General features: G+C 45.1%; 1 protein-coding gene and 1 long non-coding RNA gene across 2 annotated transcripts; one reads left to right on the top strand and one right to left on the bottom strand.

The window, feature by feature from the left end:
• Positions 1-171: 171 nt before the first annotated feature.
• On the bottom strand, positions 172-26780 carry ATP13A5 (ATPase 13A5). The gene is made up of 30 exons (XM_015871748.2): positions 26397-26780; positions 22436-22609; positions 21332-21478; positions 21034-21104; positions 20877-20957; positions 20260-20329; positions 18816-18950; positions 18211-18283; positions 17280-17411; positions 16482-16652; positions 16192-16349; positions 15765-15953; positions 15431-15492; positions 13172-13322; positions 12107-12190; positions 11020-11176; positions 9565-9682; positions 8909-9033; positions 8648-8811; positions 7854-7976; positions 6997-7076; positions 6744-6786; positions 5948-6057; positions 4889-4985; positions 4240-4312; positions 3889-4063; positions 2976-3166; positions 1962-2050; positions 1325-1405; positions 172-808 (listed from the first exon to the last, which is right to left on the bottom strand). Exons 1-30 carry the CDS (start codon positions 26457-26459, stop codon positions 614-616), a joined length of 3582 nt encoding a protein of 1193 aa, XP_015727234.1. The 5' UTR covers positions 26460-26780; the 3' UTR covers positions 172-613.
• LOC107318203 lies at positions 5091-6962 on the top strand. Its single transcript, XR_001557224.2, has 3 exons — positions 5091-5385; positions 5854-5996; positions 6695-6962. It is a non-coding gene; the product is annotated as an uncharacterized LOC107318203 (long non-coding RNA).
• Positions 26781-27417: the final 637 nt, after the last annotated feature.

Here is a 27417-nt window from a genome sequence, read left to right as displayed (position 1 = left end):
GGGTGCAACCAGCCTGGCTCCAGCCTGCTGCAATGCCTGAGCTGAAATCTTTTCTGTGCTCAGCACATTGTGTCTGCAAAAACTGGCAAGGGAGGGTGAAATAAGGACAGCCTGTGCACCCTCCCACATTTGCAATTCACTCCAGACTGGAAGAAAACCAGAATTGCTTTGTAAGTGGAATTTTGCTTGGAAGCTGCAGTTTCATTTAATGTAGGATTTTGCAGTTGCACATGTGCTTCTTGGTGCAGTCAAGATTAGGTCACTAATTGGGTCATCAAGCCCCATAGGTGCAGTGACAAGGTTTGGTGGAGCAGTGCCTAAGTGCTGGGGCAGCAGCAGTCATAGCTTTTCTGTGTTCAGTGTTGTTGAGCCTTTGTAGGAGGTGCTGGCAAGGCTGGAGAGCTGCTGTTGCCATGGAGTAGAGTCAAAGCTGTTATTTTACCAGCAAGAGAAAGAATAATCCTCGCTCCTATTCCAGGACACAGCCAGCTTGCCTCTGAATGGAGGGGTTTGTTCAGCAAGCACAGAAATCCAAGCCTGGTGCTCATGGAGTGATGCAAACAAACTGGTCAGCGGGGACAAGGCAGCCCTGTGCCCAGCTGCAGGCTCTCACCTAGTCCCTGTGCTCGTAGCTGGGGTTAATATAAACCTCAGCTGTGCTTCTTGCTGCAAAGTCCTTGGTGTTTACAGGAGGCCAGTTTGGATCCCTCTGCAACATCCGCTGCCACTTTCGGTACTGGCTTTTTGACTGATACCCAACGCAGTCTTTAATCAGCATCCAGAGGTGCTTGTTCTGTAGGAGAACATCCTGTGGAGTGACACAGCATGGCATTAGTGGGGGGAAACCAAAGCCAACCCCTGTGACACGTGCCAGCCCATATACATGCAACTCCTTGTGTGAGCCACAGCAATCCTTTTCCATAGTACAGGTATTGCACTTTCTTCTTGTGATGAGGGACACTTACACGCTTGCTGCCTTGCAGGCAACAATACCTGCTACAGGATGCAACCCCATGCTCCCACCCAGGGCAGCACAGTCATCTCTGACCCGTAAAGCATAATTTGCGTCAGCTGCATGGCATTGCTTGCACTCTACAAGCTTCAGGCGTATGAGCTAAGTCATCTCTGGTGCTCCATCAGGTGGTTTTGATTGACACACAGTAACTAATAAGGAAAAGGGGAGGAAAAATGAGGAGGAAAAAAAAAAAAAAAAAGCCTCAGGGTTTGTGCTTCTGCATGAAGAGTGTGGATGCAAAGAGAAGGAAGAAAGTCCTGAACAGATGCAGCTCACTGCTGGGATCAGGCAGTAAATGAACGCACTCACCTCTGTAAAAAAAGAAACGCAGAAGGTGACCAGGAGCATCAGCAGGACATAAACTCTCCAAATCACAGGAGTGCAAAGAAACTGTTGGAAAAGACAGGAGCAGCAATTAGGTTTGAGTGCCTTGCCAAGATTTGCATCTGTTCCTAATGACTGGAGAGGCTAACTAACATTTTCTCGATGGCAAGCATGGAGCAGTCCATAGGCAATGACAGTAATTCCTTGTCACGGAGATTTGGAGGGGCTGATGGCAGATTCCCCACAGCATGCAGCTGCCTCACATTGCCACTGACCCTGTGACTGACACCAGCAGAGCAGCATTCAAAACCCAAATATTCCAGGGAGCCGCAGCCTCCTACATGCAAACCCACACTCTGCGCTGTTGTGTTTTTTGTTAGGAAGAACAGCTCAGCAAGATACAAAGCACTTTTTCTTCTCCCCGTTGCAGTCTGGAGGGGAGGGCTGCCTCATTAATCAAGCCCTTGTTGAATGGATGATAGAGAAATTTGAAAGTGATGCTCAGAAAGCATCAAACCAGTGAGTTTATTTCCAGCATGGCTATACCTGTAGCTTGTGTTCTGTGTGCATAGGTAAAGGTCCAGCAAAAAAAAGAACAAATGCGTGTTTTGTCTTCACTTACCTGCATGCTGCTGTACACAGCATCCATGTCAGCAAGGAAGAGGAAGAGGCAGATGGCGAGCTGGAGGGCTAGGAGCACTGAAAATACATCTGGAGAAACAAGAGCGTGGGTGGGCTTTGGTGGGCATACTCTTCATATACACTCATGGGAGCCTCAAACACTAGTGCTTGTAGAGCTGCTAGCCTGTACGTTTTCGGTGTTGTTTGTTTGAGGTGGGGGTGCTGTGCCTCAAATACCAATGGAACTGAAACCTAGTGGCCTACTGCAAACCTCCCTACTTATGCTGCTTTTCTCACCCAGGTGATTTGGCACTGCAGGGCAGCTTCCTTCTGACCCCTTCTCTCTTCTGCAGGCAATCAGTGCTCTGTGAAATGAGTTTGGGACCAGTCTATTGCCAAAAAAAGCTAATGAAATCGTATCTGCTAAGGTTAAGCAAGATCCTGCTCTCTCATCCGTGAGTAAAAAGCTGAAATTGCAAAGGAGCTATCAGTCAGCTGGAGGTTGGTAGGGGTAAATCATCTCTACAAATCCCAAACAGAGAAGGAAAGGTTATTGTCAGAGGATTTTAACAGTGATATTATCACTGGATTTTCTCTCTCATCTCTAGGAATGGAAGTCAGGCGAGGTAAAACTGAATCTCAGAGGAACTCTATTTGATGTGTGGATTTTGAAACAAATACATCTGATCCTCACGCACTATCTGTGTTCTCAGTAATACACAGTTCTGCACTAAGAGCAGCACATCATCTTCTGGAAAGCATCTATTTTCCAAAACACAGTCTTCTTTTTCAGCTCTGCTGCTCCTTTTCACTAGAGGGAAACTAATGTAGACAGTGCTTGCTGAGATTCTTTAAGGAGGGAAGCAGGAGCTCACATACACAACAGTTACATCACATGCCTGTCACTGGTGTGGGTACAGAAAAAGCTACATCATCCTTTCCCTTCTCTCCTGCCAGGAATATTTTGGAGCAGGAATGGGAGCATACAAAGCATGTGTATTCCAGCTCTACTCACAGTTGGTGTAGATGGGCTTGCGGAAGGGCTTTCCCTTGGAAAAGACAAAGGCCACAATGATGCAGTTGATGGAGGACAGCGGCCACAACGTTGTGCCTTCATAGCTGAGGACCATGCTCTGGGCACTGCTGCTGGTACTGTTTTCCCCTGGGCTGGCGAGGGGCAAGGTCTGGTTCCCGAATGAGCAGTGTCTGCAAGGTGACACTCAGCATCTCGTTCCTGCCTTCTGCAAGAGTGAGCTGCAACAACAACCCCTTCTCCTTTCCTACCCACAGTAACCAGATATCACCCACAGCAATCAAAACCACAGTAAATAGATATTACATATACATAGATGTAGCTGAAAGGTACAGCTTGAAGTCACAGCTTGATTGAGCACCTGGTGGGAAGGCAGGGCCAAACCAGGGAGTTCAGGTGCATGCAATGTACCTGAGTGACTGGAGGGGGTGAAGCCAGGAAGCACCCCTTCCCAGACCTCATTTAAGGGCTGGCAGTGAATGCAAGGGGATCTTGCTGGACATTCCTGCCTATCTGAGGATCGTGTAAAGGTAAGGAGGTTTTTGCTTTGTTTCCATGCCCACAGCTGCTACATTTTAATAGCTCTTCACTCGCTGCAGCACAGGACTTTGCTATTGCACTGTTATTGTTGTGCTTTCCAACATGTTACGATATATCTCCTAGAAAGCATCTTAACAATCACCATGCACTATATCTCAGCTCCCAGCTAAGCAGTGACAGCAATATCCAATGCACAGCAACAAGGAACAGGACCAGTTCCTTGCATACTGCTCCAGAAACGCTGGTTCTATGGCACACCTGTGCACTGGTGGGCTGGGCTGGTCTTGCTGACAGCTACTGTGCACTCCATAACCAGAGCTGCATGCTGAAAGTCCTGGTGAGAAGAGGGACTCACCTCCTGCTGGCCAGCGCTACATACCAGGGCTGCTTCTTCACCAGGAGGAAGCCACAGGTCTGCATGGCTATGGTAAAGCAAACATTGAGGATAACAGAAAGCAGCAAAGGGGGGGAGATGAGTTGGCCAGGAGGGCGGTAGGGTGCCAGCTTTGGGTAGGCTTCAGTCAGACTCACTGGAGAAAAAGCAGAGAGACTTGCAGTCAATGGCCAAGGGGTTGCTCCACCACCAGTGGTTCCAGTTACTGATGGCAGAACTTGGCTCCTTGCTTTAATCTTTGCTGGGAAATGAAGGTGACTATTTACACTCATGCTTTCAAACTAAATGCTGGGGCTTCCCCACACTACTTACTTGTCAGGCAGACCAGGAGGGTAATGACCATGTCTTGAATCAAATACTGGTAATTCCCAAAGATTTGCAGTTGCTGAAACAAAACCAAGAAGACACCACCTGACCACCAGCACCTGCCTGGGGGGTACAAAATACAGCCCCATACTATCTCAGAGCAGCAGCATCCAGATGCACCAATAGGAGCAGAGTGAGCTCAGCTGAGTGCTGCCCAGCCCCTTACAACTCAGAACACTTGTGGGTGACCCCATAGCAGGTGATTGTTTTTCCACCCTTATCCCAGAAGACACTATTCTCTGTTGAGCATTCAGATCAGGTCACTTGTAACCCCCAGTAATGGCAGGCATGGCCAGAGTTCCATGCTGTACCAAGCTCCAAACTTACTTGAGTAGTGAGGATACAGACACTGTTGGTGCTTTCAAATTAATGGCTGCTGAAGCAGGGTTATGTTATTGTCATTTAATTCAACTATCCTGATAATAACTGAAATAATTAACTTGAATAATCATTTAATAGGTTATCCAGCTTTTCATATCTTTGTTATTCACTGAAGACCCATATGTTGTTTCTTCCCTATTGAGTAATACATCTAAAGACAGAAACCCCACAATGAGCACAGCTCGTCAGTGCAAGGTGGGCATTGTACACTTACCCAGAACAGCAGAGCAGTGCCAACAAATTGTATCAGGCCGTACAGGGTCAGGTATTTAACCACAGCAAAGGAAGCCACCAAAGCAGCTCTACCTTCCCTGCTCAAAACACAGAACAAAGCTGAAGCTGCCCCCTTACCACAGCCCTGGTGTTATATTGCTGGAGGTTGCTACTGCTTCTAAGCAAAATAATTCCTTTGATTAAGAATCTTAAAGAAGAATGGAAAATAGTTTAAATTCCATAGACATATTTTGGCCCTAAGATACAGCAGAGCCACTTAGCTACCCCTCATCTGCAGTGTTTTGTTTCCTTGTGTTTATTCTGCTGCTACGATTTTAATACCTGGCTTAAGCTGCTGTTGTTTTTTCTCTACTAATTTGCTCAGCAGTTCTGGGAATCAAGTGCACTGCCACATGAAATCGTCTTTGCATACATTTGGCTAAATGGCATTATTCCTGGCTGCTCAGTAACTGCATACAGCATTTGGATATGAAATTTGTAAGTACTGACAAGCAAATCTGTTCTGTCATAGCTATTACCTGCCTTTTCATGACCTGCAGTCATAGACTCATTAAGGCTGGAAAAGACAAGTAAGATCATCTAGTCCAACGCCAACATATCCCACCATGCCCACTGACCGTGTCCTCAGGGCCACATTTCCATGGTTCTTGAACACCTCCAGAGATGGTGACCCCACCATCTCCCTGGCAGCCTGTGCCTGCCCAATCTTTCTGAGAAGTTTTTTCCTATTATCCAACCTGGAATCATTCCCTCTTGTCCTACCTGATCCAAAATACCGGTCCCTATGCCCAATGCTCTGGAGTTTGTGGATTTCATGTTGTTACTGAGAAATTTAGTTTGGTTTATTAGCATATTTGAGGGTAGCATGTACACACAGCTATACATAAACGTATATGTGTGCAGCTGGCCATAAACAAACATAAATAATCCATTTCCTTTGCTTAGCTCCCCAGGATCCCCGTGCACTACTGTGCAACTCCCACTCATGACCCCACACACTAAGATCAGTGCAGGCATTGCAGAACAGTGGCCAACCAACCTGATGAGCTCTGGCACACACTGGATGTTGGGGATCTGCGAGGTGAAAGGTGAGGCCACCGATGCCTCCTGCTCAGACAGTGATATCCCTGCATGGGCCATCTTCAAAGCCTGAAACAGGAGCAGGAAGCTGGAGAGGCACCCATCCACCCCTCCCACTGCACTCAGTGGTGCTTTGCATGTTTTGGTTCAAATGTGTTTTATCATACGTTCTCTTATTCTGTGGCCCAGCTGATCTCTTTTTCCAGATAACTTTCCTCCCCTAGAGCTTAAATATTTGCTTTGTCGATTTAATCCCATTGTGCCAATTTACAGTTCTCTGAACCACCCTGCTCTGTCTCCCACCTTGGTGTTTCTGCATGCTTCTCCTATTTAACAACCACTGAACTATTTAAATCAGTGCATTATCCTCTTTTCACTCCCTTCCCTCTCCTGATCATGTTTCTTTTATTTGTCTTGTGAGGTCCATGTGAGTCAGCCCTGTCCCACCAAACCAGCTAATGCTGTTACAAAATTATATTACAGTAACACACTTACTGTAGCAACATAATAGACAACATGGTAATTATTTTGTTCATTAAGGTCCTCAACTCTGCATTTGAATATGTAAGAAGTAGTGTATCTGATCTTATTTCTGGGGACATACATATAGGTAGTGTCTTATAACAACACGCTGACTGAGCATACCCATGTGCTAACTTGGAAAGTGCTTATGATGTGGCATGCCAGGCAGTATCTTTACCCATAGGTTGAAAGAAGTGATATGAAGGGAGAGTGAGAGATTCACTCCTACATACCCCGCAGTCATTGGCTCCATCACCACACATACCCACGCAGTAACTGGTGGAGGAAAAGGAAGGAAAACAATGAAGGAAGGAATGAAAATTTGGGAGAAGGATGGACTTTGTATGCTGGAGTCTGTCTGTGGTTTTATCTCAGCTCTTTTTCACTGAGCCTTCAATGCAGCCACAGTGGATAGGAGCAAGGACTGGCAGGACTGATTACACCTTTCCTTGCTTGGGTTCAGGAAGAAAGGGAAAAGAACCTTACTCAAGTTTCTGAAGCTCTTCAACGAGGCTGGATTTCTGGCCAGGAGACATCCTAGCAAAGACAGTCGTGTTCAGCAGTATCTGCAGGAGAGAGTAAGGGGCAGCCTTGGGTGGGTGTTTGTGCCCCACAGAGGCAGGATCAGGCTCCCTGATGGGTGCGTGGCACAAACCTCTAATGCCATCTCCCAGCCCCAACATTGGTTTAATTGCCTTTAGGATCAAATTTCACCTAAAGTTGACTTCATCATGCTCTGATTTTTGCCTTGCCTCTCTCTGTGGCAGACCAGCATCACTGCATGCTCTGCAGCAACCTTGGAGCAATAGTGTGTCCCATGCTATTCCCTGTTGTAGTACAGATGGCGCTGCTGGTGACAGTGGCAATAGCACTGCTCAGACAAGGATTTTCCTAACATAAAGTTCTGTCCAGAGAAATCTCTCTCCCAGCAGTAGCTTTTATTTTATGGGAGGGTGACAGGAGCTGAAGGTTTCTCCTGTTAAATGCAGCTATTTCATGCTCCTGCCATTACCGAGCAGAAGACGTTGCCAGCTCTGGCACTGGTGTGTGGGAATGGGGCTGCTGTTTTTAATTAAAATGAAGTGGAGGAGGTGACCGTAGAGTCACTCCACCATACAGCTGCTTGCACACCTCAGCCACCCTGGTCACCCAAGGTCTCTCAGATGCTGACAGCAAGCTGCTCAGGCTAACCCTGAGCTATGCTGGGAGGCTGCTGAGTTGTCAGAAGTGACAGCACTTCAGGTATCAACTGAAAGACACCTTTCTCCAGATGGAAAAAAAAAAAACCTGTCCTTTACAAAAAGCAGGGGGGTGATTAAGTGCTTTCTTTCCCCTGCACTTACTTTTGGTAGCAAGCTGTAGAAGTGCTTAACGAGAACCTGGTAGGACTTCCCATTCATTGCAAAATGGTAGTTGGAGCTTTCTCCTTCCAAGGCAATCTTTTCCTGGGTGTTGGCACACACCTCCTAGAAACGAGAGCATTAATCCTCAGGCTGAGGTCACAAAACCTTGAAGCCTTATCCCCAGGACAGGCTCATTTCTGGAGCTGACAGGTTGCCCTGGTTGTGCCACCAGCTCTCAGCCAGGGCAGCGTGCCTGCCCCTGGGCAGAGCATTCCCTTCTACTTTGCATCCATCTCTGCTATGGGCCCACACCACATTTCAGCCTTTCTCCTGAGAAAGAAGCGGGTAGCATCCTTCCTGCAGCATCTTTTCCTGGAGCTTTAGGCCTGGCAATACTAGATTTTCTGGCTTTGTTCCCATGTGTCAGTAATACCTGTTAGGCATAGCTGGCTCATTTAGACACTGAAGCTTGGTCCAGCAAATAGTCTCACAGGCAAGTGTTTCTAAATGCATTAATTAGGCATGCATCAAGCACAAGGGAAGTGGCCACAGTATCTGCAGAGCATTGCCAGTTATGCATGCAGTCCTGAGCAAAAAGCCTTTGTATTAGTTATTTCTTCCTTGCAGGTGGATGGTTCACTCTGTATACCCTGGCTAGATAGGAACCCACCCGATGCTCCTCAGGGTTGCTTCAAAATCTGTAGTGAGAGCCTAATCCCAAAAAACAGCTACTAGACATCAATGCTCTCTTAATTCACTCTGGCACCCAGCAGCCATCCCTTGGCTGTACTCACACTGGAAGCAGCTGCACTTGCTTTGCTGTTTTCTGCCAGCCGCCAGGCAATGGAAGCTGGAGTGGAGCCCTCTGGTTCACTGGCTTCAACGATGATAACTTTGCTGGCCTCGTGAATCATATCCGCACTCCTGGCCACTGTGACTGCTGTCTGAAGGTTGTCCCCTGTGAATGGTACTAGAGAGGTTGGCTCCATGTCCTCCATCATGCAGCTGCTGTAGGAGTGAGCTGCTCTCATCTGCCATGGCTATGGGGGGTTCACCTGTGACCATGATGCTCCTGATGCGGGCAGCAGCCAGCTCTCTCAGCACAGGCTTTGTCTCTGGCTTCAGACGGTTCTCCATCACCAGGAGGCCCAGAAACTCCAGCCCAGACTCCACTTCCTCTCTTGAGAGAAGGAAAGAAACATGGTTGTACTTCCCAGGAACAAGGCTCTCCAGTGGTTGTATTGCTGGAAAAGCCATGCTCAGCAGGAAACGTGTTCACTTTAACGTGAAACACAACTGGTATGCGCTTGGGAAAAGCACTGCTCAACAAGTGTCCACGTTTCAGCTGCCAGTCTCTGCTGTTCAGTCTCCTAGAAGGACCTGCACAGCAAGGTGAATTCAGAGAGCAGTAGGCTCACGCTGGCTGAAACCCACATTCAGTATAGCTTTCTGTCACTGTCTCAATCCATGACCCTTTTGAAGCACAATTACCAGCTTGAAAGATTCAGCTCAGTGAGACTTGCAAGAGCAGTAGTTAATTGCAAGGCAATTAACAGCATAATCAGCATCTGCTGAGAGGAAAGCATGATTGGGTTCAGCTTCCCCATGCACATCCTCAGGCAGGAGAGGAGAGGAAGAGCTGGGCCAGTCCCAACCCATAGGGAGAGAAGTAATCCCACAGTGATACTCACAGCTTCTCAGCACTGCTTACCTCTCCAGGTCACTCACATCTACATCCTCTGGGAGGCTCAGCACTTTATGAGCCAGGGCGATGACTCTGAAGCCTCGGCTTGTGTATGTCTTAAGCTCCTCCAAGAAATCAGATGGAACTGTTTACAGGATAGAAAGTTATGTAGTTAGAATGTTCCATCCTTGCTGATTGCTTCTCTGAGGTTAAAGTCTGCCCTTTATAGCCTTTAAATACTGTGCTCTCTCTTGGTTTGTATGACGGCTGTGCAAATGACTGATCTGTACATCTATTTCATACTTCTAAAATGCACATTAAGGTGCAGGTATGCTCAGTGCATTACTCAGCAGAGAACAAATGAGTGCTTCCATAGCTCTGGCCTGATCCTTTCTGCAAATGTGCTGAATAATGCAGGGAAAGTTGTTTTTACATTTATGCCTTAATGGGAAAATTCTCCATATCCAGAGTTTTCAATTCTGATTGTTCCAGTGACTCTAAAAACAAAGGGTTCCTTTTAACGTCACAGTATTTTGTAATCACTACATACTGCCACCATAGCTTTACAATGTGGAACCCTATTATTTATGAAGCTGTAATCAATAGAAAAACAATCAAGGCTGAATGAGAGGAGTCATTTAGAAACCTGAGAAAGCGGAACAACTTTTTAAAAGAAATTTTTCTTACTGGCACGGAATTGTTGGCTGTGTGTGTCATTTGGGCTTTAAACTAAATCTTTCCATTGTCCCTCAAAACCATTTTCACCTGTTCTCAGGTCATTGCCATCTCAAATAACAAACCACAGAGACACAGCCCAGTGCCCCTGCACGGCTGGCACCCTTCCAAAACACTCAGTGAATATACCTGGGTTTCAAGTTTGCAGGTAAGTTTGAGAACAGGCCTATTACATTGCTCTCACACACAAAAGAAAAACTGATGTTTACTTGCAGAGAGAGGACAGAAGCCTTGGCTTGAGTGTTAATAGCAATTATCCTTAATAACAGTAATTTGCATGTCCACAGCAAGTTCCCCGCCGCTGAGATTTAAAGCCTGTGTAAGCTGGGTCAATAAATAAATACTGAATTTACAGGTCAACAAATTAACAGAAAATTTAAGAACTCGTGCAGCACAACAGAGTGGCTGTGACACATGCAATTACCACCATCCCACACCTACCCTGAGTATTTTGACATACCAACATTATTTACGGGCTGTATCTTCAGCTGATGCACATCAACTACGTGATGTATAGCAGCTGAACCACAGGCTGTGCATCCCAGCATACACACTAGCAACGAAAGCTTATTTGTGCTGTTAACCACTGACACTTTACTCCTGTACAGGCCCAAGGCTTGTCTGTGGGAGGAATTGTACATGTGCAGTTGCAGAAAGTGCTGCAAATCTTTTAGGATTACAGTTCAAGTTCTGTTTTGGATTAAGTTTGAATAAATGCTATGAAGGTGCCCTCCCCCACATTTATACCTGTTTCTTGTCTGCAAAAGCTGGACACTGTTTCTGGTGCTCCTTTCATGTACAGGTCGTACTGCTCCTCTCCAATCTTCTGTGAAACAACGGACATCCTCTGCAGCCCAGAGGAAAATGGGAACTGATGTAGGATTGCAATTCCTTCCACAGGGGCCTGGAAGAGGTCAGGAAAGGGAGATGTTGCCTGCGGATTTGATTCATGGATTACACTAAGTAAATCCATTCTGAGCTTCAGCTGATCTGAGCCTTTCTGGCTTAGGAGATTTATTGTTAATAGGGGACTATTTCAGTGTCTTTTGACTATGTTATCAGATCAATGATGATAAGTTTAGAAATCAAAGTTTCAAAAACAGTGGCTTCCTAGCATACTGCCTGGGAACCTTGGTGTTTTTCTTAATATTCAATTTTTCAGACTTTGTCCCAGGCTTTTTCTTAGCAATCACATCCTGATGCAATATTCCTGGAGTTACAGACATGGAAACTGAAAATTGATGTTACAGTGACATTACCAAGGGAACAGAGCAATGTGAGAAACAAGATTGATTTCCTTGTTGCCACAGCACCATCTTCCTGGTGCTGCTGACAGAAATCAGCCTCCTTCCTCTGGGAAGAAGCTGGCTGGCTCAGCATTTGGGCTGGAAACATAACAGTTTTCAACCATCAAAATGCAGAGCTGCTGCCTTTTGAGAGGGAGAGGGAAGCAAACAGCTCTGCTTTGGCTTGAGGCTGGTAAACCTATCAGTGGAGCCACACAGCCATTACCAGCTGGACTTATGGTCCACACTCCTGTCAGTTATGTCCTGACCTTACAGTGCATCTTCTTGCAGGTGTATTCTTGCTTTAGACTTTTATCCAGTTTGCAAGATTTCTTTGCACTGGTTTCCACTTAGACCACTCATACAGCTTTTCTGATCTTAAGCTCCCAGGAGGTCTGTTTGCAGGGAAGGTGCAACATAAGACCAAGACCAAGGGAAGGTCACCTTGCAGCCAACCACCCAGCAAATCAACAGTGCATGTGCAAGAATCTTCACAAGCTGCAGGTTGAAAGCACAGAGTATTCATCCCCAGAAAGAACTGGACTCACGCTGCTGGCATTTGGCCCCGGTCTAACGATGCAGGCATCAATAGCACCAGCTCTATCCCGAGCTGTGCTGGATTCTTCTATCTCCTGTATGGAAAAAAGCATCAGTTCTGATGGTGCTTTTTTTCTCTGGCTTCACACCTGACTGTTAAAAGCAGAGGCAGCAGCATATGAAAGAATTTCCCCCTTGTTGTTGGCACACAGCTGAAACAGTGTTTTGTTACAATCTGTGGGGTATTTCTAACCATCACAACTGACAGCCTCCCTGCAGTCTCATCCTTAGTAGAATCCCACAGAGCCCTCCATCTTCTTACTTGATGAGAGTAAAAACCCTGAATCATTTTTTTTGTTTCTCTAACTTCAAGTTCCACATCAGTTTAACGCTATGTAACACCAGGAAAGAGAAATAATCCCTTTCTGACTAGATATATCTTCCAATCTCCTGCTTCAAAAGGCTCTATGCAGGAACAGAGTGGAGAGTTTGGATGTAGGATGCTTTAGCCCTCCAGCTCTGCTACTTCACATGCTGCCAAGGCTCATTCACTGTCATCATCCCCCTTCTGCCATTGTGCAGCTCTACTTCTGCCTGTCCTTGCGCAGCAGAGAGCACCAGTCCGGTGCCTTCCCGCAGTGCTGCTGCAGGAGCTGCCATCTGTTACATTTATTGACTCAAATCTCTCGAGCAAAGAAGGCTGAAGGAGAAAGGGATGATGGGGCAGTTGACTGCAGTGACCCCTGAGCCCTTACAGACTGTGTCTGCAAAAAGAGCCACTTCTTTCCTTCTTGTGCCTTCTCCCATCTTGCTCCCACCAGCGCAACACTCCCCATCCCTGCAGATGTGCCCTAGGCTCATCCCCTTGTCCCTTCCCCAGCACTCAGATTTGCGGTTTATCCAGCCCAAGGCTTCTCCATTGGGATACATCCCTTTGCTCAACAGAGAAAACAGCCCTCAGCATTTGGGCACAGAAACTTGTCTACACACATCCCTATAGACATGTATTTGGGCCTGACCTTGAATAAGCCCCAGGGCTGTGCTTTGGAGGGTGCAGAAGACATGAATGACATTACCCAGTGTGTGCCCTCAAACATTTTCAAGTCTAGTGGGTCTCCTTGAATCTTCTTATTCAGAACCACCAGGGAGTGGCAGCTTGCCATGGCTCCACACACCGGTCCCCAGGGCAGAGGAGTGCTGGATGGAAACTTGTGGATTTTCTGAAAGCTGATAAGAAGCAGAGGGTTAGAGGGACTTCTTGTGGGGGGGATGCAGAGAAGTCTTCAGCTACTGTGTAGAGGTGCTGCTTTACTGCATTCAGTGATGTTGAGCCCAATTACATCTGAACAGTAAGGCCCAGAATAACCTCCACTTCCACTGGTAGAGCTCAATCCACATTTCCAGACACCAGTTACTTGCCCTTCTCTTTGGTTTTAAAAATGGATAAGTTTGACTCCTATTGAGTTACTTGGAGGCATGCTATTAAAGATACATGCCCTGATGTATTTCTGTGGAAAGCCTTGAGGTGTGATCCTTCCAGTACAAAGGGAGCACAGGGGCTGGGCTGGGGCAAGGCTCCTTTACTGCACCATTTCTCAGTCTTCTCACATAATTTTCCTTCCAAGAAACTGGCTTGCCGACAAGCTCTGCCTGCCAGACCAGAACACACAGCCCATTACCATTTAGGCTGGCATGTTAAGGAGAAATTTAAATAGATTTTATTTACTTTTGATCACTGCAAGCATCCCCTGTTACGGAAAGAAGCACAGTACAATGAATCTGGAAGCGAGCAGCATGACAGCTCACAGCTCTGTTAAAAGGAACAATGCATCCTAGGACCTGTCATCCCTCTGGGCCATCAGAGTCTGTTCTGTTTCCAGCAAATTATACCTTGTTCTCAGGCTGGTCATAATTGGCTTATTAATTAATTAATACTTGAGAGACACCATGAAAATGTTAAACAACATAAAACCAACAAACGCTTGTATCTTATTAAGCATACAATAGGATATTTTGCAAGCGGAATGAAATTCCTTTACTGTCATTGCCTCGCAGTATTCAGATTAGCTGACAGCTCGTCTTATGTGCTTAGGAATGTGAATATATAAGAAAGAATAATTATGTAAATGCACTAATGAGATCAACACAGCCAATGATAGCTCCTCCTTGTGTTCTGGCAAGCCACCAGCACCGCTTCCCAGCTGGATGTAGACTGGGCATGTCAGCAAAGAGAGCCTTATGTTCTGACACCTCACAGTTCTTTGTTATGTGAATTTATCCTGATATATCAGTTCAGTTTTGACGCTGCCTGCAAGGCTACCTCAGTGGAATCACTGCCATTTGCTATTTGGTGGGCTCCCAGCCCACCCAGGATGCCCAAGCTTAGCCTGAACCCCCGGGGCACTGGATGGATGCCAAGAAGAGAGCATGCTATGTGCCAATGGATTGGTCCTGTTGGAGGATCATTTTATCAGCTGACACTTATTAATCTCTTCTCATTAATTTGCATCAGATAGCAATATTCTTTCTGTCCTTTGAGAAAGCATTGGGAATGTGATTTTTCTCATCCCGTAATAAATTAATCCTTTCATTCATTACGGCATGATTATCTCTGTGGTGTTGAGGTATCTGATATATTAACAGCAACTAATGAAATCCAGGAGTAGGTATGGGGTGTGAGATTTGTCCTGGCCACCGCCAATGATTGCTTTTTTGAGTCGGTGTAACAAGCAAGTTATGCTGCAAAGCTGAAGTCTGTTATGGTATTTCAATACTGTGAATTAAACAGAATAATTCTGGATGTAGTCAAGTTTAATATTTACATACTGGATATCTCTAGAGGCTTTCATTTCTCCTTGGGCTTGAAATTGAGATGGAACTTGCCACGGGTGGGAAGCAGGCAGTAAGGACACCCAGACTCTGCAGATCTAATCTGTACTTTCATGGATTTTTGCAGTGTTTACAGAAGATAGGTGAGATTTGAAAGGCACTGAAGCTGGCAACACTTAATTTCAACAGAGGGAGCATTATCCTAACACTTTAAGGATGAAAGGTTTATTGAATAGATTAGGAATATTTATTGAACTATGCTGTGAATGACATAATTGAAAAGCTCTGTGCATATTCTCTAAATCCCCATCGAGTAATTAAAAGCACTCTCACTGCTGCTGGCTTCTGGGCTGTGTGTTTGCCTTGAATTAGCAGCCATGCTGACAGCTACGATGGCCAGCCTACTTCCTTGAGGGGAAATGAGCTGAGCAGGGACACCAGCCGTGACTTTGGGGCAGTACATCCACACTGGGGAAGAGTTAACACTGAAGGAAATCTTTCCTTACCGGCTTCCCTCAGAAGGGAGGATGCCCCACAGGTCCAGTCCATCTTCTGTCAGTGTGCCCGTCTAAATTGAGATAAATATCTATTATTGTTCCTGCTCACCCCCTCCCCTGTGAGACCCCAGAGCTTCTTCATAGGTAGAGGCAGAAAGCCTCCTTTCTACAGTGCCACTCTGCCCCACAGGCACCAGTAGAGAATGTTATCCTGGGAGTGGGTTAGAGGAGATGGAACGGAAATAAATTGAATAAAAAATAAAATAGAAAAGTAAAAAAATGAAATAACTGCCATATTCCCAGCAGCCTCCAGCATCTGTCACTGCCTCAGGAAGAATCTTACTTTGTCAAAGCAGACGAGGTTGATTTGCCCGCAGATATTAATCCTCTGTGGAGTGATGCAGAAAATCTTCTTTTTCTTCAGCCTCCTTTGGGCATAAACAGTGCCTGTGGTCAGGGCAGCAGGGATGGCAGGAGGCACAGCCGCAGTGAGGAGGAGGAGGGCCATGGCCACAACGTCTGACACTGGCTTCTGCAAATGGCCAGAACAACAGGCAGTGGGGTGGAGACAGCCCTGCTACCCTGGGACCTGATCCTCCTGATGTGGAGCAATGCACCCTAAGCTCTGACCATGGGAATGATGGATTTATTCATCCTGGTTCTGCACCCAATCAGAAGACTGGATTACAGGAGTGGATGATATTCTAATGACCATGTACAACTGAGGTCTTGGAGCTGGCTTACAATCTGGAGGCATGACTTGTACTTACTTTGTGGTATGTGAACACACAAATGGTGTATATCGATCCCAACACACCAATGGCAGAGAGGCCTACAATGAACTTGAAGGCATCCCGATAGAGCTGGAAGTTCAGAGGTCTGGGATAGAGGATGGATCTCACCAAGTCACCTTTAGCAGTGTTGAACCCTGTGTGAAGAAATGACCCTCATGTTGTGGAGATGAACAAACAGTGAGACAGTAAGAGAGCTCTGTGAGAAATGGGAAGCCTCTTTGGGGGCCATGTGTGCCATTTTCTTGCCAGCTTAGGGGTAGACGTACCAGTTTGCAGCACCACGGCCCGTGCCAGTCCTCTGCCAGATGATTTTGCCTGGATGACTTCTGTCCCACAGAAGAGGACGTGTCTCCGGTAGTCCTCCATGCTGTGGGTTTTCCAGGGCTCTGGGCTCTCCGTGAGAGGCAACAGGGTCTTCATAACTGGAATGCTTTCACCTGAGAAGAGCAGCATGTTCTTCATTTAAAGGGGATTTAAAGGTCTTATCAGATTGTGTGTGTGTTAAATAATGACTGCGCCCTTTGGGTGCTTAAGCTTTCCTGGCTAATTAGCTTGCTTATGTCCTTACAGATGTGGATTTATGGTGACAGCCACTGTAGTTTGCATTTCAGAGCATATCAGATGGCTTCTCTGAGCATTCTCTGTCAGTGGGCATGGGTCAAATTTTGCCTTGACCCAAGTTCGTGCCTTGTGGTGGTTTGATGTTTAGCTGTGGCACTGACTCCCATGTTCACACACTGCCTGCTTGAGCTGAGCTGCTGCAAGATCAGATTCTAAAAACTCAAAAAATACATATTCAGTGAATCTGAATATTTGCACTTTCTACTCCTGACGGTATATTAATCCTGCTTGGTTTTCATACGGATTTGAGATGTATATTATGCAATGGTAATGTTCAAAAGCCCAAGATAACTGTGAATTATTCAAGCCACGGTTCTCCCACCTCCTGCTGCAAACTATTCTAAATAAATAGTAAAAAAAAAATTGCTGTCAGAACAGATAGTGACATCTCCCTGGCAGAGAATCCGCACAGGACGTTAGCATTCCTAACTCCAAGGCAGTACCTGTGAGCATCCCTTCATTCACAATGCAGCTTCCATCAATCAGAACAGCATCACATGGGAGAGAGAGCTTTTTTCCATCTAAAAGAAAAACATCTCCTGGGACTAAATAACGAGACTCCAGTTCTTTGAAACCTGTAGGAAAATACAAAAATGAACTTGTGCATAATTTCAAAGCAAAAAAAAGAACAAGTTTCAAGGCACGTGAAGCATCATTAAATTTCTCCATTACCTGATCTAACACTGGTGCCCCTTAGAAATAATATTGGCCTAAAAACAATTGTATAGGGAGGCTCTTCCCTAAATGGTTGCCTCCAAGTGGCTGTCTGCAATTTTTTTGGCTTACTGTCCATAAAATGCTGACCAAGAAAATCCATCTAAGGCCTTACATCTCCCACCATCCCATCAACTGCACATCTCAGCATTTTTGGGAGGCCAAAATAGCTATATTTCCTATTCTATGGTCAAGGAACAGAGGCATGGGGAAGGAAGTTCATATCTCAGTGTGAACTGTATATCTAGACTCCTGAAAACTTGCTCACAAGCTACTTCACATGATTGTGAAAGTAGCCTATAGCAGGGCAGGGAAACAGATCTCTGAAGACCAGAGTTGTTATCTGATTGCTTGTTTGGGAAATTGAGTTTTCCAAGCTGTTTCCAACCCTTAACATAAATTAGTAGGTTCATCTGTATCATTACAGATGCTGCAGATACTGATGACAATGACACAGATGCATCATTACTGAACTGCACAGGCCTTTGCTCACTGCTCCTGCTGCCCTGCCCCACTCACCTCCCTCCACCCCATTCTCCCCACAGCTCACTCTGCACGTTTCAGCTGTGGAAATCAACAGGAGCTGTGCAATTCCAGATACATTTCAACACAGCAGTTAATTACACAGACCAGTGAGGAAACGAGACACAGATGACTCACCTTCGTTCTTTGTGCAGACAGTAACCTGGACTTTGTTATGCTCCTCAACGAGGTCATGCAGCTTGGTAGACTGCTGTTGGTGGGAAAGAGATTGCATTGTTGTAACACCAACACTGAAGCTGAGCAGCACGTTACAAGTCAGTGACTGAGCTAGTATCAGAGAAACTGAGTTCCCTTTAGTTATCAGGGGAGTTTTCACACCTCTCTTTAGAGGTCAGGATGCTGAGTCTGGGCTTTTTCTGGTCTTTGCAATCTAATTCAGACAACTGTGTACCCTGAGATAGTGGTGAAGTCAACTGCCATTGCAAGGCCAATAGAGAGAAAGCACAGTCTTGATTTAGAAAGTTGAAACTGAAAAAAAAAATTAACCCCAAGAGTGGATTTCTTCATTAGCAGTGTTCTTATGAGGATATCAAACCAATTTGAAGAATATCTGGAGGTCTCAAACATTATTTCTAGTATAATTCTTCCTGCCTAAGTTAATGGTCACACAGTAAAACTGGCCTTACCAAAAAAAGCTGAAGACGCCATTCTTGATGCTCTGCTTGGCCTCTTCCAACTGAAACAATTTCATTATTCTAGTTGGCAGATTGCATGGCACTCACCTGTCTGAGGTCATACACGGTTAGGCCAACAGAAATGACTGACAGGATTATGATTGCCACTGAGTATTCAATGTAGCCTTGGCTCAGCCATAGTGTGAGAGTGAAGGCTTGGAACACATAGAAGGGGTTTAAAATCTGCAAATACAAATGTAGCACTTGTCAGCGGATGGACATAATGCATAGCAGGAAATGGGGTGTGGGAAGAGGGGAGAACATATCATCACAGTGTCTCCAGCAACAACTTAAATAACTATTTTCCATCTCAAGGTAATATGCTTTCATAGCTCCATCTCGGAACTCACCAGCTTACACATTGTTCACAATGTTTGTAATTAAAAGCTGTTGCTAACTGGTAACTAAGCAGCAGCAATTATGCTGGCAATTTAAAGTCAGAGTTTAAGAGACTTTCAGTCAATCAGTTTCCCACTGATGAGGGTGACCTTAACATTGCTGGTTCTAAGTAATCTCTACACAGAACACACTATCCAAATAAGGAAAAGAAAGACTGAATTGCAGTCAACATGTTTAACACTTTGCGATTTAAGAAAGTCAAGTGGATATCTTATTTTTTCTTTTTTTTTTCTTTCTTTTTATCTTTTTTTTTTTTTTTTTGCAAGAAGAGAGTAATCTAAGGGTCTGTGAGGCCATCACTAATCACTCTCAGACCACAGCTAAGCTGAAGACTGTGTTTTCTCACACTGCCACAGTGTTGGCCACTCCACACTGTGACAATTTTATAATACTAGTCATTGCTCGCTTGGAATATGCTAAAACAGGAAACAAGTCCCAATGAAGTCCAGCAGAGAACACAGTTTTTCTTCTCTAACTAACAACAAAAGAGCTAGATGAAATTTTTTCAGAGAATTGCCCACTATCTGAAGAGTGACAGACTTTCTGTGGAACTGATATAACAAAAATACCAATTGAAAGAGCTTTCCTCATACAGATTTGAATTGAAATGAATTATTCATCTGACAAATTTGGTACCTCAATGAAAATTTAATACACTATTCAAGATTCACTAGGACAAAGAGACAGATACTAAATCAGGATGCCAGTCTTCAGCTACTGAAGCAGTATCTGGGCTGAAATACCACCTGCCTGTGAGATCCTCTCTGCCTTCAGGCACTACCATTAATATTTCAAACACGAAGCTTCAGACTTGGATGGAAGTGCAAAGTTCAGATTAAATAAACTTTTGTAGAGTTCTGCACTGGAATTCTCTTCAAGACCATCTCCAGGGGGCACTGAAAAGTCGGTGATATCACATCCAACCAATTTCAGGAGCCCTGGAGTTTTTCATGTATTTTGCACATCTTCAGACAAACTCCTCCTAAAGTTCAGAAATGTGCTGACCATGCTCTCTTGGAGACTCATCATTCACAGACAAAGACTCAAAACCATTTTACGGCTGTCCCATCCCATGACAACCTGACTTACTGACCTCTTTGAAAAGTAACTTCCAAATGGGACGGATTTCAACCTCAATGGCATTAGGCCCACAGACCAGCTGCCTGTAGGGAGTGAGAGAAGAGTTCCTGATTCTACAGCTTAGTCACACAGGTAAGACAGCAGGAAAGAAGTGTGCTCAAATAATATTAATACTTACCTAAACAGGTAATTCTTGGGGGCAGAGACTATTGAACAGCACAAAGAAATCTGTCAGGAAGTTATTGTACCTGAAAGGGTTTCACCCAGGGGCAGAAGTTTGCTATTTCCATGTTGAAAATATTGAAACTTTGCTGTTAAACCATGTGATGAGTTCTCCAGAGGTCTTTTAAGGCAATGTTGGCAAAGGCAGATAGCCAAAACTTGCTGTGCCCTAAAACCTGGCTGGAACTGGTGGGGAACCCAGCCTTGCCTCAGCATCACTCAAAACAGAATAAGCTCAGTAAGGCTCAGTAAGGATAATAACTTTTCATCTTTCTGGATGCCACCCATAAAGTTTACACTGCCTTACAAATACAGTGGGCAGCAAGAAGCTCGCATGAATTTAAAAGGGGATTTAATAGGTTGTACTGTTATAATTAACTCAGATACCTACTCTTATGCAGGCAGTACCTGATTTTCCGTTCTTCCCCTGTCAGGCCAGCTCCATATTTGTGGTGTATGCTGTGACACGTGTTGCTGTCTTCCAGTGATCTGGGATAACAGAAATAAGTTCACACAGGGGACTCCCATATTGTAAAGGGATTTCTGGCAAGTTGTTGACACTTACCCAACCTTCCTGAACTCTTTTACAGAAAAGTCCCAAATGTAACGGATTTTCTGTACCTGGATACATCTCATCTGCAAGATCAAACAGCAAAGATTCCTTTTGGCTTTCAGGGAAATCCACCTCACTGTGTTACGGAAATATTTCCGTATGTTCCATATGAGAAAGCTTCAGCTTATTAAAAGAGGACTTGCAGGAGGGTGCTGTCAGTGCATTTCTGGAAGCCTTCCAGTGCTTTGACTTTTGTAGTTCACCCACCATCTTCCTTCCACCTTTCTTCTCCATTCTGTAGACAACTTACCTTTAACTGTGGCTTCATTATGGCTCTGTTTATAACAGAGTCTTTATCAGCTACGAGAGGACATTCTGAATTACTACCAATGGGTTGTGTCAAAGTGGACAAATCAATCCAGGTCACCTTCTTCCGGGTGTATTTCTGAAACTCATCCTAGAGAAATAGAGTCCAGTTCAGTGACAACCTGAAATGTTGCCCATGACAATGTTTCCTGGCTCTGAGAAGTGCATATGAGATTCACAGTGAACTACAATCCTGTGGCCTCCTTGTTACCGAAGCAAATATAAGGCCACAGCAACAGAGATGCCAGATATCGGTACTTTAGTAGCAAGCAGTAATGCACTTCAAAGTCAAACACACAGTCATCTCCATTTGCTTTGATTTATACTTCAGAGCTATTTCAAAGAAGGTGAAATGGAACTAGATGTGCTTCAATAGCTACTGGATGGATATTGCGTCTATAAACCAGACTAGAGCTAGCTGCATGTAAAAGCCTTCTGAAATACCTCTAGTGTGAGCATTGAAACCTCAGCACCAGCTACTTAGCTCTACAAATCTCCTATAATGCTGCTACTCATTATAAATCCACAATCAAAAGCAATTCAGCTTTGCTGCTGCAGATGCACTTGTCAGACTGAATTGTCCTTTAATCAGTTTGGCCTTAACCTAACACACTACTCATTAAGTGGCTTGAGTGCATTTGTATAAGGGATATCATGGCAATATTGAGCATTAAGTATTGTAAGTATTTGCTGTGATAGAATTGTGTGGGATTTTCACTTACAGGGACGGAGTCCTAGAATATAACCAAAGCTTAAATCCCAGCTCTCCAAAGCCCATTTCCTCAACGCAGTCAGATAACTTCCAAGCAGAAAGGTTACTAACAGCCAGAATGTCTGACAATGTTCCCTTCTTCAAAGGAAGCTGGCTCTAATACAGTGCATAGGGTATCAGAAAAAGCATTGCTCCTCTGAAGCTTGACTCATCCATCTCCACACACAGACAGTGTTATCAAACTGCTGCATCGTGTGGACAAAGAGTGACAAGATGCTCTAACTGTGAAAACCATAGGTTCTGCCAATAATAGTAAAGTGTGAGAGTTCAACCTACAGTTGTTCGGAGTAGGATGACATCTGCTTCTTCCAAGCTGCAGGGGACACAGTTTGCCCACACATCCCATTCTGGTTTCCAGTAGAACAGCAGCAGCAGAGCCCCGCAGGACAAGATGTACCCAGCAATGCACAGGGCCTTCCGACAGCACTGGGTTTGGTAGCCAAAAGCCTCCTGTACAGCAATAAGGAAGCACTCTGTTAAAAGCTTGACCATGCTGTTTGTTCATCAGAAAGCCTGAGCTGATTGGAAAGAAAGATAGGTGACTGAGGCCTCCTAACAGCACAAGGTCATTTTTGGAAATTAGAACTTGCTGACAGACATGGCACAGTTAAGCACACACAGCTTCTGCAAGGAGAATGCTCTCCATGGAGCTAAGCACTGAAATCCACCTTGCAGAAGAGGAACAGCCTCTGCCCCAGGGAAAGAAAATGGCTAAACACCCATACAACTCCTTTCAGCTGCCAGGTACTGTTCCTACTGCCATGTTATCTTCCACCACGTATACCACATTTTGAAAACAAGTACATGAAAGAACTTCTGGCTTTGTACATTCTCTCCCTTTTACTTATGCCCCACATCACATAATCTCCCCTAATTGCTCTTTCTCTTTGATAAGCCACTACTCATCTACTCCTAGGAGATAACGTGGACCTGCAGGAGCACTTCCAGAGAAGTGCCATTAAATTGATACAAGGGGTGTAACACCTCCCCACACTGACAGGCTCAGAAAGCTGGGGCTGAACATCCTGGAGAAGAGAAGGTGCCAGGGAGACCTGAGAGCAGCCCCTCAGTATATAAAGGGAGGGAACAGACTCTTTAGCAGGGTCTGCTGTGACAGGGCAAGGGGAAATGGTTGCAAACTGAAAGTGGAAGATTTAGACTGGATATAAGGAAAAGATTTTTTACAATAAGGGTGGTAAGGCACAGGCACAGGTTGCCCAGAGAAGTGGTGGGTGACCCATATGTGGAGACACATAAGTCAGGCTGGACCGGGATCTGAGCACCTGATGGAGTTGTATGTGTCTCTGTTCATTGAATGGGATTGGACTGGATGGTCTTTAAGTGTCCTTTCCAACTCAAATGATTCTGTGATTCTGTGATAGAGACAATACCAGTTCTAGTTTGTTCCCTTGAGAAAAACATTACATTTTTGTACACTTTGGCTTGACTTAAGCTTCCCAACAGGGCTAATAACTTTAATGCCTGTAGTATATGGATCTTTCCCTACAAGCATGGTGTTTTCTTCACAGCTTCTGCACAGTGAAGAGCTCACATCTCCTTCCAAAGGAAGCAGTGCCTGGAGTGAAACCTACTTTTCAAAGTTCACAGGGAGTTACTGCTCACTTTGAGGTTTTGACTCCTTGATTGCCATATAGGAACTACTCTGAGCAGACAGCAGAGTTCATTTCAGACAGAACCTGAGCCCCCATGGGGCCAGGAGGATATGTTCTATCCACAGCTGGGGCTAACAGTGCCCAGGGGTGCAAACCCATTGGGCATGTCATGACATCCAGCCTGGATATGCCTAATTGACATGGTCTGCCAATTAAAGTACAGGGTATGATGGGACAATGTAACCTGCTACTGATACAGAATTTGAGTGGAGGGGGGAAACAGTGTTTTAAAATGTAAAGAGAATAAGAGTGAGGAAGTTTCAATTCTGAATTATACATGATAGAGATGCCAGAAGGAAGAGTGCTCTACAGGATAGAATATACAACAAAGCAGAGCTCCTTGACAAGGGCTTGTATCAACAATTATACAGGTTCAACTTCAGGTATAATTTTAAAGTGATTAAAAGGCACTGGAGTAAGAACCTATTTCGTTTTAAGAGAGCAATTAACTTGATTTATCTGAGCTGTGATCATAATCAACATAAACTAAGCTGAAATCAGTGCAGTTCCACTGAAATAAAAATAATCATGCAGCCCTTGTACCAGGTTAGCAAAACCCATTTCAAAACAGCTCTGCAGCTCTGGAGTTCACAGCCTTGCTGCATGCAAAATATTATTTATTTGAAGGACACAGAAGTTTAAAGCAATAATTGCAGATGTTCTCAGACCTGGAGGACAAACCAGTCTCCACAGCTAGGGAAATTCATGTTGATCTTCAGTTGCTTGTTTTGTAATAGCAGCAATTTTATAGATAAAATCTGAGGACGGGTCTGGAAAGCAGGAAGCATGGTGTGGTAGCTGGGACCAACTCACCCAGAAGGCACGGAGAGGATCAGGTCCTCAGTCCCACCTTGAGAAGAGCTGCATAGTGTGCCCCTATGAGCTGTTTCCCAAGAACTGCAGTACATGGAGGCAAGGCTGCTCTAGCAAACAGGGCAGCGAGAGCATGTTTGACAAAAAAGCAGCCAGCTCAAGCTAGACAGTCTCTCACAAGCCATGATGTGTCAGCAGCCTGCAGGCAGTGCCAGGCCCTTCTCTGCCAGCAGGGATGGAAGCCGGATGGGTAGGGAGGTGTCTCTGAAAGTGGATGCAACTCAGTTGGGGAGCACAGATAAAAGCTGCCTGTGGCAATGGCTCTCTGCACCCACACTTGCTAGCCCTCCATCCACATCCAGCAGTTGATATTGCCACTGCTTCCTATACTAACAGAAGCATGCATGTATGCATGCATGGAGGACAACTACCCCCACAGCAGTTAGGGACACCCTGAAGGATTCAGTAGCTATGAGCATGACGCAGGCAATCACTGGTTGACTCCTTTCCTGCCTCCCAGGGCAGATTTTCTGATTTTGTGTTGAATGCAAACAGCTTCAACCAGCCTGTGCTCCCTAATCCACAACAAGCTCACATGAGCTGCATGAGCAGTAAACAAAACCCAACAGGGTTATACCATAGGCATGCAGCAGAGCTGCAGTCCCACTGCTGTCACCAGCCCTGTGAACAATCCTGAGGCAGAGGCACAGTTGTGCAGTGCAGGGCTGGATCACTCCCACCTGTGCCTGTCCTGAGCACCTGCATTGCATGGTGGAGGCACAGCTCAGTCCTCACAGCTGGGCAAGGGGTGATATGGTGGGGATGTTAGAAGCAGAGACCAGAAGATCCCATCATGGGAAGAGTGCATAGCTGTGCTTCCAGTGCATGCATCACACATGCATCTCTAGCACATAACAGATTGATGGAGCTATATTTCACAGCTGTGCAGAGGCATCTACTTCTGTGCACTTGAATTCTAGATTGTCTCTGCACAGAAGGCTGGAGAAGAAAGCCTTACTCCCATCCTCACTTGGCTCAAAGTGATCAGTCCATGTTGACAGATAGAGGGAAGAGTTTCCAACTCACTGCATTTGCAAAGCAGTCCCTTAGTGTACACAAAAAATCATCAATAGTCATTAATCAGTTATAGTCAAAATCAGAAAGAAGATTCAATTAACATTAATGAAAAGCCTTTTAAGGGCAGAATTTTTCTCTGTAAGTGTTGCCATAAAAGAGTGAGGAACAAGAGATTGCTCCCATATGAATTGCAGTTGACTTCGGACACCTGCCCAGTTTTCCTAGACCTGCTAAGCAGTACAGACCCTAACATGTAAGAAGAAGACATTTAACCACTGTTTTAGAGAATGACCCAGGATGAAGCTCCTTTGTAGCACCTTTCCCATGACTTGCTTTCTGATGGCCTGGTAAGGGAAAAGGCACCTGTAAGTAGAGATCCCTCTGGTTAAGGTGAAAAAGATAATGAAATACACAAAAACTGTTCTGCAGATGGATGATTTCTGGTGGGTAGTGGTCTCTTCTATGTTTTGTGCTTCTGGACTGAAGTACTACATTCCTCAATTAGTCTTTACGTGGCCAGTATCAATCTCCAAGTGTTCAGGGTTTTGCCATCCCCAGTGCTATGCTGAACCATGAGAAACAGAGGTGAAGAAGCAGAAGCAGATCCAAAACAAGCATATAGTGAAAGAGGCACACAAGCAAACTGATCCTCAGCACAGCCCCCAACTCCTTACCAGCTCATTTTCTTCATCCTTGTTGAGGAGCACGTAATGATCCTTCCAAATCTTTTCCTCCATCTGACTGCGTTGTTTTCAGCACTGGATGTCCTTGGTAAGGTCACGCGACATCAAGCACAGCTATTGACTTGAACTCAGGGCAGCATTACAGATAGCTCTCCCCATGGTCCTTCCTGCTGCCTTTGAATGTCTCACAATGCGCTCAGTTTTTAATACACTCCCAGAGAGGGAGGAAAATCCAGTCTCATGTGTAAAGCCCTTAAATGCCCAGCTTGTGTAACCCATGCATTTCTCCGCTCCCTGACATTGCTGTGTTTACTGGGGTAGGACAGGCTGGTCCAGAGGTGCTGCCCAGTGAAGGAGATATCAAATAGCATGACAGAGAACATGAGATGCCAACAACTTGCCCAACTATGGGCAACAGGTAAGATTGGTTGTTAATGCTATTGTGCCTTGCCTGCATGGCAAGTGGCTTTTCCCCTTCTTTTTTCTTATGCTTAGATTACTCACATTCCACTCAGGCTTAATTATGCTGGTAATCAGTGTGTTTAGCTATAATAAAATCCATCAGATTTCATCCACAGTCTGTTGTTGTTATATAATCCAATACCAATATTTAGACCAGAGGAGAGGCTGATGGCAGAGGAGGTCTCATGGCAGACCATGTCACCTCACAAGGATGGATCTACATGATCCAACCAGATCCATGTCTGGGGAGTTCTGTCAGCTGCACTTTTGTATAGGGAGCAGTGAAGATGGACCAAATAATGAAGAAACTTAAAAAATCAGGATAACGATAAGAAAACACATTTTTTCTTTTCTCTAAGCAGTGCCATTTAGAACCATTGAGAACATGAAGGCTAATAGATATGATACACTTGCAGGTCACTCCTGGCCATTATTTTAAAAAGAAATACCCATTCCTGACAGTCTGGGTAGTGCTGGTTCCTGTTTTTTCACAAGGTCCATCTGAGGACATTCTTGTGGCAAAACACTTGTTCACAAAGAGACAAAGAGC

Source organism: Coturnix japonica, chromosome 9 (genome assembly GCF_001577835.2).
Source record: "Coturnix japonica isolate 7356 chromosome 9, Coturnix japonica 2.1, whole genome shotgun sequence".
Classification (NCBI taxonomy): Eukaryota; Metazoa; Chordata; class Aves; order Galliformes; family Phasianidae; genus Coturnix; species Coturnix japonica.
This window is presented reverse-complemented; position numbering and strand designations above follow the sequence as displayed.